Source organism: Penicillium verhagenii, assembly GCF_028828195.1.
Source record: "Penicillium verhagenii strain IBT 33310 chromosome Unknown utg000003l_segment0_segment0, whole genome shotgun sequence".
Classification (NCBI taxonomy): Eukaryota; Fungi; Ascomycota; class Eurotiomycetes; order Eurotiales; family Aspergillaceae; genus Penicillium; species Penicillium verhagenii.
This window is the reverse complement of record NW_026643167.1, coordinates 846,290-862,711: the sequence shown is the minus strand read 5'-3', so window position 1 is coordinate 862,711 and position 16,422 is coordinate 846,290. Positions and strand designations below refer to the sequence as shown.

Sequence of the window (16,422 nt, the reverse complement as noted above, 5' to 3'; positions counted from 1 at the left end):
AACATTACTAGTAACAACTTCAACGTTACAACCACTGATCACATGACACCACATTGGTGCCCTAGGCCGCGAACGCGCCTTGAGCAAGTATCGACCAGCTCGAGACGTTCAGTCCCCCTTCTCCTTCCCTCCATCGCTTTCCCCCCCTCTCGCAAATATGGGTGGTGATCTCAACCTGAAGAAGTAAGTCACTTAATCTCAGAAGAAATACAGAATTCCCCGAAATCAAGAAATGCCACTAATACGCCACCAGGTCATGGCACCCGTCGCTGCTGCGCAACCAAGAGCGCGTATGGTCGGAAGAACAGAAGGCTCTGGAGGAGCGCAAAAGAATTGAACAACTCCGCCGTGAGCGTGAAGAAGAGCGACAAATCCAAGAATTGCAGCGCCTCCAAGAGGCATCCGGCAAACAGAAGACGCAGAACCGCGTCGACTGGATGTACCAGGCGCCTTCGGGCGCGACAGGTCAATACTCCGAGGAAATGGAAGGGTACCTGCTTGGAAAGCGCCGTATCGATGGAATTTTGTTGAAGAAGGATACCGACAACCAAAAGTTGGAGAAGGGCGCAGATCTAGTTGGTGCGAATGCGGCTGCTGCTGCGGCAGCGGGGCCATCCATCGGCTCGGCGCGTGACACTATGGCGAAAGTTATGGCCGATCCGCTTTTCGAGGTCAGGAAAAGGGAGCAGGCGGCCCATGAGGCCATGGTCAAAGAGGCTATGAAGCGGAAGGAGAGGGAGGAGAGGCGGGGTGGGGATCGGAAACGTGACCACGAGAGAGAGCGGAGACATCGAAATCATGATTCGAAGCGCAGAGAGTACAGTGGCGAGGCGGAAGATGGGTCGAGACACCAATCCCATCGCTCGTCGCATCGGCGTCGGTCCAGATCTCCTGCTGGTGAGGAGAGATCCTCGCGCAGACATCGCAGCGAGAGGGACCGTGATGACCGGGATCGGAGGGATGATAGAGATCGTGACCGAAATCAAAGAGATGATAAGGATCGTCGAGGTGAAGAGGGTCGATCTCGCCGTGATGACCGCGACCGCCGTGACAACCGAGAAAGAAAAGATTCATACTCCAGCCGTCGATATGACCGAGATGACAGGCGGGATCGTGATCGAAAGCCGGATAACGATAGTGACCGCACCAGGTCTCCACGACGCTCCTCTCCCCGTCGACGCAGTCCCTCCCCTCACCGACGCAGTCCCTCCCCTCACCGACGCAGTCCCTCCCCTCACCGACGCAGTCCTTCACCACGGCCGGCCCAAAACCGCAATGGTCGCTCCAATGATCAAGATAACCGTCGGGACTACGCTCGACGCGTTGACAACAACTTGAGCAACCGACGCGAGAACTTCGGTCGACCGCCTCGTCCTGCACAGCCTAAGTCTGACCCCAAAGCACTGGAGGAAGAACGTGCTCGCAAGCTAGCAGAGATGCAGTCCAATGCATCTGAATTGGAATCGAATCGGCACCAACGCATCGCCGATATCACCCAGAAGGAGGAGACTCTTAAGGAAGCCGATGACCGTCAGCGATCAGACCGTGGTGCATTCATGTCCCAGGTACACAAGCGTGTGCAAGAGGATAGTCTTGACGAGCGGATTCGGCGTAGTCGTGGCGGCCTATCGAAAATGGATGAGGTGTAAAGCATTGGTATTCGGGAGATATGCGTGTACTTTTTATGTCGTGGAATCATTGCAGAGCCTTGTGTGAAGCTTAGGGCTACTCATGAATGACTCTATTTGTTTTCTTTTTTTTATGTATATCTTAGCGGTGATATCCAAATTCAAAAATTAGCAATCCTAGCACGCTGGAGGTTCCAAGGTTATCCTTGCATTTTACATCCATTGAATCAAGTATCAAAATCAATTACATATGTAGTAAGTAACGGTTCGCACTCCCTATGTATGCTTATCAGAGTGGCAGGCATGACATGAAGCGTACATATCTACAATTACAACCTAGTTCCAGCGTACACAAATCAAACCCCTCAGAGGCCCAACTAAAGCAAAAGCAATTCACCCGTGGCCGCACCACCGGCGAACTGCGGCTGATACACCTGCTGCGAGTTCTGAGTAACGACGTATTGAGACTGGGCGCCCCCACCACCTACATCACCGTCGTCACGGCCTCCTAGATTCATAGAAGCCATTTGTTGAGAACCGATATTGCTGAAGTAGGAGTCTGCCGCGCTAATAGCAGCGGAATTGGGGCTGAGACCACCCGGAACGACATTTCCACTAATAGGGAATGTAGGAGGGGGAGGAGCATTTATAGGGCTGATGGGATTGCCCGTTGTAATGATTGTGGCGAGACCACTGTTGCTCGTTGAGGCGGGGGCGAGGTTAGCGGTCGGAGGATTGTATTCGAGCATGCTGGCTGTGCCATCTTCGACGCGGGGCCGTTGGAGGGCTGGGCTGGGCTGCAGGCGACGGGGACGGGCGGCGCGGAAGACTTGGTGAATGGGCTTGAGGTAGACCGTGGCTAGGGTTCCGACGTTCAGACAGAGTTCTTCCAGGGTGCGCGAGTCAAGCTTCTCGCTCTCGGCGGTGATGGGTGGTTTTTGGCCCATGACTACTTGCTTGGCGGTTGCTGGGTCGGTGGACAGGAGTCGCCAGTACATGTAGCCGCGGTCTCGAAGGTCCGGGTCATCGGTCTCCTCCGTGCACCACTTTAGAACTTGGGGAACGAGCTCTTGGCCCTTGGTTGGCCGTTGGATGAAGAGCTTCACTGTGGCCGTGAGCAGAGCCAGCTGCACTTCGACCGTTTCATCGTGGAAAGTAGCAAGGTAGTCCTGGAGAAGACCGTCGGAGTTTTCAATTCGATCGGCATATTGGCCAATAATCCAGATGACGGCTGCCTTGGCCTCGGGTTCGTCCAGGTCATCGATGTTGCTAATGACGTGGCCAATGATACCCTCATATTGATTTGGGTACTTCCGGAAGATGTTGCGAATCACAACGGTGGCTTCTTGGACAATGTATGGGATCTTGGCGTCAACCAGTTCCAGTAGTGTGTCAATACATTGCCGAGCAGCAGACTCAATCTTGATTGCAAGCTTTCCAATAGCACGGACTGCCTTACGCACGAAGTGAACATCAATTTCGGTAGCATATCTGGGGGTTCATTAGTACAGATGATAAAACAGAACCACAGAAAGCGTGACTTACTCTCGGAGTTCCGCCAAAACAACGGAAATGTTATCTTTTGTCGTCAACATGAACATCAACTCCAGCTTGGTCACTTTGACGTAAATCGGGTCGTTATAGTTGCAGAAGAAAACGCGAATATCATTGCGGAGGACTTCTGGCCTCTTTTGAAGAATGAGAATGGCATTGCGCAGGGCCAGATATTGAACCTCCGGAGGCTTAGCGAGGAGAGTCACAAGAGGCGGTGACATTTTCTTGCTTAATGAGGTGATGTGCTTTTCATCGGAGATATAGTTCATTAGGTAAAGAAGAACTCGGCAGGATGTTAAAACGACTGCGGAGTTAGAATGAGATAGCCGTGGAGCAACTCGCTCTGCCAGCAGGAGTGCCTCGGCGGTGTCCTGGGGCACATAGGACATCAATGCTTCAAGAATGTAGGTTTGACCCCATCTATAGACAACTGTCAGCGTGCGTATGGAAATTGGGAGAAAGAATGCAAGTCATACTCGGAGCAGTCCGCCAGAATCGAGACCAACTTTGAAGCACTGGTGTAGTCGATGGTCAGAGAGATCGATTCACTGCGACCCCAGATATCCACCAATGAAGCCAACACACTGGAGACAACAGTTGGGTTCTCATCCTTGAGCATGCGATTCAAGCGATCAATCAAATCCGAGTTCTCGACCATTTTCTTGTCATGCTCGTACAGCTTGGCGACGCAGAAAGCAGCTGTCTTGCGCACATATGGATCGTTATCTTGCATGAGGCGCTTGAGGGGTTGGAATGTCGCTTCGACGAATTCGCGCACATGGATATATGAAATGGTTCGTAGGGCAAGCGCTCGCACGAGAGGGTTATTGTCACCCATGTCCTATGAATCTGATCAGCCACCTTTCGCGATCCGTTTATTAACCTGTCAAGTCATACATCAACTAAAGTGGGCAGCGCCTTCAACGCGGCGTCTGGTTTCATCCTTGAATAGTTCACCAAGAATAAAAAACACCTGGAGCAGTTCAGCATAGAGCCTCCAAGTGAGTCATTCAATTCCAACATACATCTTCTTGATCTCCAAACTCGGTAGGTTCATGCACTCAATAACGTCGGGGAACAGCGCGACCATGTCGTTATTGCTCATAGTCATATTGGCGACGATCTTCTTGAGGGCAATCTTTTTGGCGGAATAGTTCTTGTCCTTCTTGCCGCCGCTTTGAAGCTCAGTTCGTAGCTCGGCGACCTTGCCCTGTGCAGTGCGCGAAAAGCGTGAGCCATATCCTGCAGGATAGGGTGCAAACCCAATAAACATGGGGGGCTCGCGTGTTGGGGAGTATCAGGGTAGAAAGGCAGGTAGCAGAGGCCAAGGAGCGTAATCCGCAAGGGTCATCGCCTTTTAAGGCGCAAGGTGTGTGTATGTATGGTGTGCGGGGAAGAGGGGGAGGGGAAAGTCACTTTTGGACTTTTGGGTGTATGATCAGACGACAAGACATGGTACGTACCCTAGCAAATAGTTTCGCATCTCCCCCAGAACTCATGGCTGCGGTGTGTGGACGAATCGCAGGGGATTTTGTGGCGGTTCCTCCTTTGTAGGTTTGGTTCTAGCGGCCGTCCAATCAATCACATGCGGGTTAATTTGATGATGATCGAGAATCTGATAAGGTCAAATATGGAAGATAGAGAGTAGTTCGGGTATCGATCTAGGGCGAATCTGGGAGGAATATGGCGAGATGATGGTGTAGTTGGTAGGCGTAGGCTACGAGCGTCGAGGAAAGGGCGCGGCTTTCTTAGTGCGCCACGATGGGTTCAGGGGATTCGGAGACACCGGAATTCATGAATTGAGCATGACCAAGTATAAAAAAATCCAGACAAAAGACAGCTACAAATTGGCAGGATTGAAGTTTGGAGGGGGAAGGTGATACGTTCAGGAGAGAAAGGAGAATCTGGAATTCAAGGCGGAGTGGAGTGGGAGCTGCGGAGGGAACCCTTCGTACCCGCCATCCTTTCAAGTTCCCACCTTCGACCTCCACCACATCCATCTGCGACACCCATCACAGCACACATTGCACTTCACATCATGTCGTCGCCTCTTCCTCCTCCACCCCCGCCCCAATGGGTGGTTGCCTTGAACTCCCCTATGCCACGTCCTACCAAGGCTGCCAGCAGTATCCCGGATCCACCAGGCTTCTCCAGCTCTCGGGCAGGGAAACAGGTGAGAGCCCCCCAAAACCGGACCCCGACCTCCATAAGCGCCTATCACGTAAGGTTCTAATAAATTAGCAGCAGAAGCAGCAGCAGAAGCAGCCGACCGACAAGAAACCCGAAGAAACCGACGCCCTCAAGCTTAAGAAGGCATGGGAGATCGCCATCGCCCCATCCAAGCAGATCCCCATGAACGCGATCATGATGTATATGTCCGGAAACAGCCTTCAGATTTTCAGTATCATGATGGTTTTCATGTTATTCAAGGGTCCTATCCAGGGTTTATTCAACACCAATGTCATGTTTGCCAAGTTCGAGACCCCAACAACTCGTGGACGCCTGTTCGGAGTGAAAGCCGTTTATATTCTTGTCCAGCTGGGCTTACTGGCCTTGGGAATTTGGAAAGTCAATGCTATGGGACTGCTACCGTATGTTTTTAATGTGGGACTTTATACTACGGTTGATGCTGATAATCTTTTAGGACAACGAGATCGGATTGGCTTGCATGGGAATCGGAGCGGCAACCTTTGGAGCAGGCTCATTTTGCTTTTAGGTGATACTCGCATTATTATAGAGCGCTTGCAGGATATGGAAAATGGGCATCAGATGTTTGATTTCATTACTATCCAGGCCCTCAATCTGTGTGTAAATATTGGATTCACAACTTCAAAGGGGTATTGATGTGATTTCATGCAAATGATTCAATCGTAGCAGCGTGGAAATCGTGTGGTAATATTATAAACGGGGGTTGGAGCTGCGCCGACGCTCAGCCGATCTTGACGCTCTGCGGAGATGTCTCATGCGGCGGATCGTCCAGCTTCTTAGATTCTTCTCTCAGGCGACGCTCCTCTCGCCATTGCGGCCCCTTCCAAATTACGATCAGAAGTAAAGGCGACGTACATAGCATCACAAGGGCAACAAAGGTGAAGCACCAACCGCGACCCATGGCTGACAACATGAGATCCACAACGGCCGTGGCACCAGCTCCAAGTAGGCACCGGACAAAGTTGTTAGCTGCCGTTGCTTTGGCAGCCTGTGTCGGATACAGATCTACCAAGAGTGTGCTAACGGTATTGAAGGATCCCGTTAAAGAAAGTCCCATGACAAATAGAATGGTAGTAGGTGCAGCGAGGTGGACACCATAGTTTAAGCACCATCCAAAGGCCACGATGCTCAGGCTTCCAATGGTCAAGAGAGGAAACGCAATCTGAAGGCGTGCGCTTTCGATTGGAAAATGTCGCAGGTCTACAGAGCGGTTCTTGACCAGTGGGAAGTTCAGCTGCTTTGCCAGCCGGCGATAATTGAAGTCCAGGAATTTGCCATTTAGGACGGATGCGATGGTGGCCCCGAGACCAAAGGGGATGTAGCACAGGCCAATCTGCAGATCATCCAGCCCGTACAATTGACTGTAGATCGAGGGGATAGTGGCACTGACATCGTAGAACCCTGCAAACAGGATCGCATTGCATAATAGAATGATGCTGGTGTCTTTTTGGAACACGATGCTGAGCGTGTTGAAGGGGTTTGGGAAGCTCAGTTTCTGCTTTTTCGAACTCGCTGGTGACTGGATTCCTTCTTCCCTCGCCTTGCGGGACTTGAGGTAGCTAATCAGGGACATATTCCATTTCTGCGGCGGCAGAGAGCCATCGCCGACGACGCCACGAGCGGTTTCGGGAAAGAAGATCAGAAATGGGACCAGAAAGGCTCCTGCAAAAATGGTGAGGAACCAGAAAATCGCTCTCCATCCGAGATACTGCGCCAGTAGACCTCCGATGACGGGGCCAACTGAAGGACCTAATAGTGAACCTGCTGCAACGAAACCCATATAGGAGCCTCGCTCAGCCACGGTAGCAACATCGGAGACAACACCGGAGGATAGAGCGATAGTGGTGCTACTCCCTGCACTCTGGAGACACCGCAGGACGAAAAGTGCAGCATAGTTATTTTGTAAAGCCAATCCAATGTTGGCGGCAATGTAAAGCGTGAAGCATAACATGTAAGCTGGTCGTCTGCCGGCCTTATCGGCAAAGTCTCCGATAAACATCGGCGATAGACCTTGAAAAATCTGAGGGCATATTAGCTTCGTCGCCGAGAGGATGGAAGTTGTCTTTTTCTTTTTCTTTTTTTTTCAGTGAGAACAAACCATATAACTTGTCAAGGTGAGGTTGATCAGTGAATTAGACACATGAAGATCCTGCGCAAGAGTATTCAACGCTGGGAAATAGATTTGTGAAGAAACTGGGGAGAAAAACCCGGCCCAAGAGGCTATAAACACGATAAAACGTCTCTGGTTAGGTGTAAAGACAGAGTAGTCGACATTTCCAACCTGGATATTCTGGCTTTCGTCTCTCGCATGGTCTTGGGTATTTTCCAAATCGACCGAGGTAGATCTCTCCATGTCTGAGAGACGTTAAGAGGAAGCAGCTCAGCAAGGTTGTTGACTGCCAGTGTATACTAGAAAGCAAGTTGACACAAGAACGGATTGCTATTTAGATTAGCCTGGAATGACTAACCAGTAGGAAAACAATACACCAAGGGTTTTACGCCAAATGCTTTTCACTGATAACCTTGGAATCACATCACTTGTAACATTTCTGGACTAATTGTGGAGCTTCAAGTGCCGAGTAGCCGAAATCTTTGAAAGAGCGCTTATCACAGCTTAACTCCGGACCCTTTCTCCGTTCCTGACTACATAGTAGTATATAGTACTAGTGTGTACCTACTAGGTATTCAATTTTCCCCTCAATTCCCATCGATGTGCATTTAAATTACATAGACCCTCAAATCAATTTTATACAATCATTGCCGAGCCTTGACAGCCTCTCGGCATGCCTGCAAAAATATTTGACAAAACTTCCACACTTCTGAATATGTATTGTATAATGGCGCAGGTGCCACCCGAACCACGTCAGGCTTTCTCTCATCGATAACCACCCCGTTTTCTTCCAAATATTGGAGAACATGATCCAGAAGCCCGGGCTGAAGCCGCAAGCTGAGCTGAGCACCTCTTTCGGCTGGGTTTGAAGGTGTAATAAGCGTGAAAGGCTTGTCTTCGGGCGGGCAATCGAGAGGATACTTGACTAGCAAATGTTCAAGATACCCCGTAAGGTTCAACGATTTTTGTCGAATTTCCTTCATCGTTGCCCGGTTGAATATCTCCAGAGATGCAATTACGGCATTGATATCCAGCACGGAGGGATTCGAAAGTTGAAAGCCCGCGGCACCAGGCTGTGGAAGGAATTCTTGATGTTCGTCAGCATTTTTTTCATCTCTCATGTTACACACCCTTTACTTGGCACCTTGGAAGCATGAACATACTGTTCACCATTTTGAAGCGTGTCTTGCTATCGTGGCCCCACCAGCCTGAAAACCGGGGACGGAAGGACTCCTCGCCATCCTGCTGAGACTCATCCACGTCGCCATGTCGTTGGTGAACAAAAAGCCCCGCCATTCCGCCGGGTCCACTGTTGATGTACTTGTAGGTGCACCAAGCTGCAAAATCCACATTCCAGTCATGCAAGTGGAGATCCACATTTCCAGCTGCATGGGCACAATCCCACCCGATTAAGATGCCCTTTGAGTGAGCATGTTCTGTGATGCGTTTGATATCAAAGTATTGACCAGTGTAAAATTGGACTGCAGAAAGCATGACCAGTGCCGTATTGGAAGCATTGTCATCGATTACCTGGAGAATATGCTCTGTTGTTAATATGGGGTGATCAAGGTCCTTGGGTTCAATCAAGACCATCGCTTCCTTGGGATCTAAGTTGTGGTGCCGTATTTGCGACTCGACTGCGTACTGTTATTTGAATTAGAATTTATGGCAATCACAATGAACCATTGAGATTCGTGGTAGATATAGCCAACATACATGATCACTGGGAAATGCTTTGCCCTCTAAAATGACTTTATACTTTTCCTGAGTAGGACGGTAGAAGCTGGCCATGAGAAGGTGAAGATTGGCAGTTAAGGTACCCATGACCGCCACCTCACTCTGCAAAGCTCCCACTACTGGGGCCATCATTTTTGAACCCGCGGTATCGACATCGACAAATGGAGGCACTAGTTCGTCCTCGTGCGGGACAAAATGTCCGGTTACGCCCTTTGTGGCCCAGGTGCGCAGATACTGTTCAATGTATTTCCGGGTGCTGCGAGGTTGAACACCAAGGGAGTTACCACAGAAATAGATAGATCTGGGGTCTGCAGCTTCATCGACGTCTATATTGCCTTGTCAATATAAAACCCATTATAGATACCAACATGTTGGTTTATTGCCGCGGATCTCAATGCATACCTCCATCAACAGCTAATGTAGTTCGCTTCAGGTCCTTCTTTGATGGAATGATAAATTCATCCCGGAATTTGCGGAGAGGATCTCGAGCATCAAGAGCCTCGGCATATTCTTTGTTGTTGGCTCTGATATCATCTTGATACGGAAGAGGAGGACCCGATTTCATTTCACGAAGGTGTTGCCGCGAGCCCATGTTCAGGGATATGATGGTAGGGGCGCAGTGGCAGTCCTACTTGGTTTCAATTTCGGGGTTTCGGATCGATAAGAGAAACACCGAATCGCAAGCAAGAATGCAAGAAAGACGCCGAAAGAGCGCCACCCCGCGATTAATATTCTGCCAGCAACTCCCGCTCTCCCGCCACCTTCCCGATGCGGAAGGCTCATAGAAATGCCAAAGGGAAGAGACTCAGAAAGAATATCCAAATAATGAGAGAAAGAACCTTGAAATAAGCTCGAAAGCTTTCAAGGAGACTAGACTGCGATGATGTACTGACATGATGACATCCCCCCGTTACTGCCTACTAGCCTCGGCCCTCAAGTGCTCTAATAGCCTCTAAGTACTGGGGCTGCGCGCAAAATTTTATCACATGAGTCCCCCCAGTTGGTACATATTACTAGGTTGAAAAATAAGATGAAAGTGCCTACTAGTACATGTGTCTCAAGCAATCAATGGGGGACCCGTATTAAGTACTCATCCCGAGTACTGAGTATGTAGTCAACATATACATAGTACCCATTGCAACCTTGGAAGAGATTCAGCACCTGAGTCATTCAAATGCAACATTATAGACCAGTTGACATCTTAATAACACTTCAATCTTGCTCTCAAACCTAGGTCTAATCTAATTCAGTATTGAAGATCGAATCTGTCTTTTTACGGAGAGCTTCTACACATGCATATCAATATAATCAGAAGATTTGATGGACAATTGTAATTCAATGTTTGTATTTACTAGTATCTGCAGTATAGAAGTCCGAGAAGAGCCTCTGTATTCACAAAGGGGTTCGGGGAAAATCAGACGAGGTCCGTAAAAACCTGAACCGAGGCTACATATGTCATAACTCGATCAATGCCATCTTGAATGACCGGCTTTCCAGGACCCAGTGAGCCACTCCATACAAAGGGGAAATTCTGCTCTCATAATTGGATCCCTGATTCAACGGCATAGAGACACAAAGTAAGCCTCTCAAAAGAAGTTCTAACTATTATCAGCGGTATTCATTGCAAGTCACAAGCACCGGAGAAAATCTTACAGGGATGAGACCTGAACCTTTGCAGACCAGGTTAACAGCGCTGCCGACAGAAGCCAGAGCACCGCCACGGTTGTACTTTCCGGCGTTGTTTTCCAGGCAGGTCCAGAGCGAGCAGGCCACATTTGTGCCGGTGTGACCATTGTTGAATTGGTCGAGCAGGCCGTCAATACACCCGTGCCAGGCGGCGGCCTCAGCAGGAGAGTACTTATTTTGCTGAGCAGAAGGCTGGTACTGAGGGGGTTGCTGGTATTGCCCGTACTGAGGCTGCTGCCCGTACTGGGGCTGCTGTCCGTACTGAGGCTGCTGGTTTTGAGGCTGCTGGTACTGAGAGTCTTGCTGGGGCGCCCATTGGGCAGAGACAGCGGTGGCTAGAGCAGCAATGGCGACGATGGAGAACTTCATTTTGATGAATCTAAACTCAGTGTGAGTGCTTGGATCTGCCAAAGAGATTGACTGTCTGATATTCCTGACATACGGATAGCTTGGTTTGAAAGAGCTTTGGAAGTTGAGAAGATTGAATGAGGATTGTTTTTGTTGGAAGTGTTGATGTTGGAGTGAGAATCCTAGCCTGGGAATCATCGAGCTACTTATAGCTTTTCTGACTGCTTTTCGTACTGGTTTTTTTTTTTTTTCAAAATCAGAGTAAACGTCATAGAGAGAGAAAGAGAGATCAAAAAAAAAAGCCAGATGAGGCATTTACTGTCGATCGTCAATATTTCTGTAATCCTGCATAATTCAAGTTACCCAGAGTCCAATGACCCTTGCCTTTGAGAAGAAGACAGGCTACACTTCGTACAGAATTCAAGAAGATCACATACTAGCTGTATGCAGAGTGCAGAACAGCTGAGCTTCTGAAGTACCACCTGCGTCAAAGCCAGGGTTACTGTGCCTGCAGACTATTCAATGATGTGTCTTAACATGTGTCTTGGCCATCAATAGGAGACTAAAATACCTCAATCTTCACGAAGTGCTTGGCCTATTTGCCACTTGTTTCAACAAGGACTTTACAGGACGGCCCACATTTTGACATTTTGCATAAGCACATACTTGGTGTGATCTCCAAGGATCCAAGATGATTCAGGATCGTATCTTCAGGGAGTTGTCAGCGGTCAAGAGAATCCGGAAGGTTTACTACCCTTCGGGGCTACTAGGTAGCAGGTAAGGATCACAAGTCAATGACTGTATTTCCAGAGATTGATGGAGACTGGTTTTCTTCTTTCGTGCAGTCAATATTTCCAAGGTTTGCGGTCGGATGATTCGATGATTCGGAGGATCTACAATGTTTGTTTACAGTGCTCGACAAATGAAGATTCGGTGAGATCGAAGCTATCTGATTTGCCATTGACGTTGCATTGGACGAGGTGGAAAATGCACAGCCTTAAAGCTCATCACGCATACTGACAATAATACTGGCTTAGATCAATCTTTCTAATTTGTAGACTTTATTGAATCTTTTGCATAAATAAAGGCACATTTCACCAGATAGTAAAGGTACATGGCTCTCTATTTAATAATTGCCAACGGTTTCATATTAAAAAGTCATGAAGATGTGAAGCTCAGAAAAAATTCCTGGTAATGATAAACAAATCCGAAAACTCAAGGCGAAAGAAAAGTTAAGCTTTGTTTTTCTAAGGTTACGCGCCGGCCCGTCATCCTGGGGTGAGTTTAACCCCTTGCCTGATACGATTCCACTTTACGGCATCGAGTTTACATGATCTACAGTGCTACACTGGAAAACGTGACAGGAGTTGAGGAGAACACTGGATAGTACGTACAAAGAGGTGGGGAGTTTAAGGCAAGGGGAAGAAAATTTTAATAATGCAGTGGCAGTTCTGGATCACCTTATCCCCAAGTGGACGTTACACAAGCTAGGGAATGCATATGTACCTACTAATAATAAGTACCATTTTAGGATCCCCAGCTTGTGGATATTCAACTACCGAGACTGGCCGAGATTCTGCAGTATGCAGGGTGCTCATATGGACATCTGGAACAGTTTCAGCTCCACATACCAGGCAACAGTACCTAAATTTATGCCGCTCTTTTCTTTTGTTTTCTCTTTCTCTTTCTTTTTATTTTTCTTTTCATTTTCATTTTTTCTCTTTTCTTCTTCTGGGCGGAATAGTGGACCTTGATGTCATTCGTCAATATGAGCACACTCCGAAGAATTTACATCCTTGACGAAAGAAAATCGCCTTAAAATCTGTTGGGCTCACATGCAAGGCTTTCTGAGATTTACATCGAAAGATCCAATGGCATTGGTCCAAGAAAAGCTATTGATTTTGGTTCCACAGCCTTGGGACTGGACATGCGTCCAAATCCATCGTTTTGGAAGTTCTCCATTTGGTTGGATATGATGTCAAGCCTTTGTAGACACTGGTCCGTGTTCGGATTCTCAAGTTCCAACTTGGAATTTACACACCTACCTTTTAGGTAGTACCCAGGTGCCAACTAGATAGGTACATATATGAATATCTTTAACTCCCACGTCTAGGCTTTTCTTTCTCAAACCTGACTACCTATACTCCAAGTAGCTCATTCCCTTTATTGAATAACAACTTCATCGGTCCTGGAGACTCCCCCAGGTCGCTAGCATGCCAAAGCTTCATACGGCCTTGGCCTTCTTACCTTTGTTTTCATTCTCTCTGGCCCAGCAGAATGTCTTTGGTCAACCTTCTCACCGGCAATATACGCTTAACGACATAGTGCCCACTACCGATCAGTCCTCCGGAAACGTCAAGTGCTGTCCAACGGGCACAGAGTTTGATGGTCAAGCCTGCGTTTTGGGCGTTCCAATCTGCCCTTCTGGCAGTACCCGTGATGGCGAAAAGTGTGTCTTTCACACAAAACCTCTCTGTGATAAGGGCTATGTGTTCAAGGACGGCCTATGCGTCACCGACAAGATTCCTGTATGCAACATTGGTACCATTTTGAAAGGCAATAACTGCGTTCTTGAGCATGGCGCTTCGTGTGGAGATGGGTACAATCTGGAAGGCAATGTTTGCATTTCACAAAAGCCTCCTGCCTGTCAAGCCGGAGAGCAATTCGTTGGTGGATCTTGTGCTTCTCTGGTAGGACCTAAGTGCAAAGATGGCTCAAACATTGAGGGTGGCAATTGCATCGATGAGAAGCCACCTGGTTGTCCTAAGAGTGCCCGGTATGACGCAACAAGCTTCCGCTGTGTCTCCGAGTTTGAACCCGGTTGCTTAGAGAACACTGTCCTTCAAGACAAGCAGTGTGTTTCAAAAACCCCACCAGCCTGCCCAGACGGAAGCTCCTTCAATCTCAAATCCCATTCATGTATCTTGCCAGCGAAGCCCCAATGTCCCTCAGGTACAGAATTGGATGGGACCCTGTGCATTCTTTTCGGTGGTCTACTTTGTGAAGCTGGGACAGTCATATCCATTGACAAGGCACATGGGTCTGCTCGTTGCTGCCCAGCGTCAATGAGCTGGGATGGACAGGTTTGCTTCACAAAGCCCAACAACGGCAAGTGCCCTGATGGCAAGCCTCCAACCAATGATCGCTGCGAGAAGCACTCCAACCCCCAGCCGACATGTCCATCTGGTACCAAGATCGACAAAGCTCGCTGTGTCTTACAGGAGCCACCTAAGTGTGCCCAAGGTGCCTACCTTGAGAATGGCGATTGCGTCCTCGTCCGCAAGGCTGAATGTGCCAAGCCTCTAGTCATGGTGGGCAAGGACTGCATCCACAAAGAGCCCCCTGTTTGTCCATCAAACACAAAACTTGTGGGCAACAAGTGTGTCAGCTATATCCAGCCATCTTGTGAAGAGCCTGCAGCGTGGGATGGCAAGCGTTGTGTCGTCAGCAGCCATGGATACTGTGAGACGGGCGTTCAGCATGGTGATGATTGTGTTACTGGCAGTCAGCCAGGATGCACAGACGATGCCTTGTTCTCTGGCGACAAGTGTATCGCCAAGATCAAGCCAAAATGCCCCGACGGGTCTTTCCTCAATGGAAAAGGAGATTGTCTTGCCGGCACCCCTCCTCAGTGTCCTGCCAATACCAGGCTTCAAGATGGCAACTGCGTCTATAGTCTTCCTACCTGTGCCCCCGGACAGCTTTTTGTCAATAAACGCTGTGAAAGCGCTAGCCCGCCTTCTTGTCCTGAAAACTTTATCTACAAGGAAGGAAAATGTACCCGACTTTCGGAAGGACATTGTGAAGATGGCTACGTACTAAAGGACGGTCAGTGCATTTCTAGCGCGAGGCCTGACTGTGGAAAACTTTCATTTAACGGAAAGGTTTGCGTTGGTGAGAAGCCGTTCTGTCCTCAAGGAACCTACCTTGAAGGCGATAGCTGCTTTTCGGTCAGTGAGCCTCAGTGTCAACAAGGCTTCAAGTTCGACGGTAAGAGGTGCAGTGCATTTAAGGCACCTTCTTGCCCGCCAGGTACGGTGTATGACAAGTCCAGTGAAGATTGTGTCTCTGTGATGCAACCTAAATGCCCAGGTAACCAGTCCTTTAACGGCAAGTACTGCGCTGCGATCAGTGGTGATTGCATGGATTTCCAATACTGCCCAACTGAATCTTATGGAAAGGGATGTCACCGTACGCAAACTGGAGTTTACTGTGTTGGAGAGCCAGTGTCAACTACGCCAGATCAAGGCAAAATCCAGACTAAACAGCCCGGTCCTGTAGATACCAATATCAGCTTTGGAGATACAGGCCCCCAGCCCCAGAGATCCACAGAACCCACGAAGCCTCCGATTGGATATCCCAGTCAAGGGCAGGGCAACTGGAACGAGCAACCTCAAGCTGGATACCCAAGCCAAGGTCAGGGCAACTGGAACGAGCAGCCTCAAGTTGGATACCCAAGCCAAGGTCAGGGCAACTGGAACGAGCAGCCTCAAGCTGGATACCCTAGTCAAGGCCAGGGCAACTGGAACGAGCGACCTCAAGCTGGATATCCTAGTCAAGGTCAGGGCAACTGGAATGAACAGCCAGGCTCAGACTAGAAGAATTTGATATTCAATTCTTGGTTTGATACTATGCGCTTCTATTGGTGGTTCAAATACGCCAGCCCATGCAGTGACTTGCAAGACGATCAAGCATGGCTCGGTATCTTTCAATGTTGTGATCATTTCATTCCTTTATATGCATGCGGCTTCACGCTTTTGTTGATTTTGAATTTCTTTTCTTTTCAGTCCCTCCACTGGTGTGCTCTATTCAACCCAGTCTGTCGTTAACCTGTGTTTCTTTGGTATTCTCTTTTGTCAACAGATCAGTTGATGTCAAAAAATCTATAAAAGGTAAGATCCTCAAGAAGAACTTGAGCTGTATGTAGCTTTCCAAACCCACACCATGTACCTCAAGTGAAATTGCCTAGTTAGTAGGTACGTAGCTACTAGCTAGGTAGGTATCTCAAGCCCTGGAGGGCGTCGCCTGGGCAGTGAATACACATATACCAATTTTTCGGAGGCGAGACCAGTGTTTCCAACATTAGAAGGTGCTACATTTAAGCATTCTACATAGTATGTGCATACATGCTAGACACTAGTATGGATATTT

The 16,422-nt window shown here is 48.7% G+C and overlaps 6 protein-coding genes across 6 annotated transcripts; 3 read left to right on the top strand and 3 right to left on the bottom strand.

Moving 5' to 3' along the window:
• Positions 1 to 157: 157 nt before the first annotated feature.
• cwc25 (U2-type spliceosomal complex subunit CWC25) lies at positions 158 to 1,649 on the top strand (the record flags this gene model as incomplete). The annotated part of the gene is made up of 2 exons (XM_057161116.1): positions 158 to 183; positions 254 to 1,649. The coding sequence occupies 2 exons, from the start codon at positions 158 to 160 to the stop codon at positions 1,647 to 1,649; spliced, it is 1,422 nt and encodes a 473-aa protein (XP_057024401.1).
• A 356-nt stretch (positions 1,650 to 2,005) lies between these two features.
• On the bottom strand, positions 2,006 to 4,681 carry N7466_001717 (putative AP-2 adaptor complex subunit beta; the record flags this gene model as incomplete). Its single annotated transcript, XM_057161115.1, has 6 exons — positions 2,006 to 3,119; positions 3,174 to 3,602; positions 3,659 to 4,023; positions 4,080 to 4,155; positions 4,208 to 4,461; positions 4,646 to 4,681. 6 exons carry the CDS (start codon positions 4,679 to 4,681, stop codon positions 2,006 to 2,008), a joined length of 2,274 nt encoding a protein of 757 aa, XP_057024400.1.
• A 539-nt stretch (positions 4,682 to 5,220) lies between these two features.
• Positions 5,221 to 5,902, top strand: N7466_001716 (ER membrane protein complex subunit 4; the record flags this gene model as incomplete). Its single annotated transcript, XM_057161114.1, has 3 exons — positions 5,221 to 5,355; positions 5,427 to 5,773; positions 5,827 to 5,902. The coding sequence occupies 3 exons, from the start codon at positions 5,221 to 5,223 to the stop codon at positions 5,900 to 5,902; spliced, it is 558 nt and encodes a 185-aa protein (XP_057024399.1).
• Positions 5,903 to 6,111: 209 nt separating this feature from the next.
• bna5-1 (kynureninase) lies at positions 6,112 to 9,829 on the bottom strand (the record flags this gene model as incomplete). The annotated part of the gene is made up of 6 exons (XM_057161113.1): positions 6,112 to 7,410; positions 7,489 to 7,745; positions 8,195 to 8,587; positions 8,664 to 9,144; positions 9,217 to 9,563; positions 9,640 to 9,829. The coding sequence occupies 6 exons, from the start codon at positions 9,827 to 9,829 to the stop codon at positions 6,112 to 6,114; spliced, it is 2,967 nt and encodes a 988-aa protein (XP_057024398.1).
• A 994-nt stretch (positions 9,830 to 10,823) lies between these two features.
• N7466_001714 (uncharacterized protein) lies at positions 10,824 to 11,292 on the bottom strand (the record flags this gene model as incomplete). The annotated part of the gene is made up of 2 exons (XM_057161112.1): positions 10,824 to 10,835; positions 10,891 to 11,292. 2 exons carry the CDS (start codon positions 11,290 to 11,292, stop codon positions 10,824 to 10,826), a joined length of 414 nt encoding a protein of 137 aa, XP_057024397.1.
• Positions 11,293 to 13,484: 2,192 nt separating this feature from the next.
• Positions 13,485 to 15,869, top strand: N7466_001713 (uncharacterized protein; the record flags this gene model as incomplete). Its single annotated transcript, XM_057161111.1, has 1 exon — positions 13,485 to 15,869. The coding sequence occupies one exon, from the start codon at positions 13,485 to 13,487 to the stop codon at positions 15,867 to 15,869; it is 2,385 nt and encodes a 794-aa protein (XP_057024396.1).
• Positions 15,870 to 16,422: the final 553 nt, after the last annotated feature.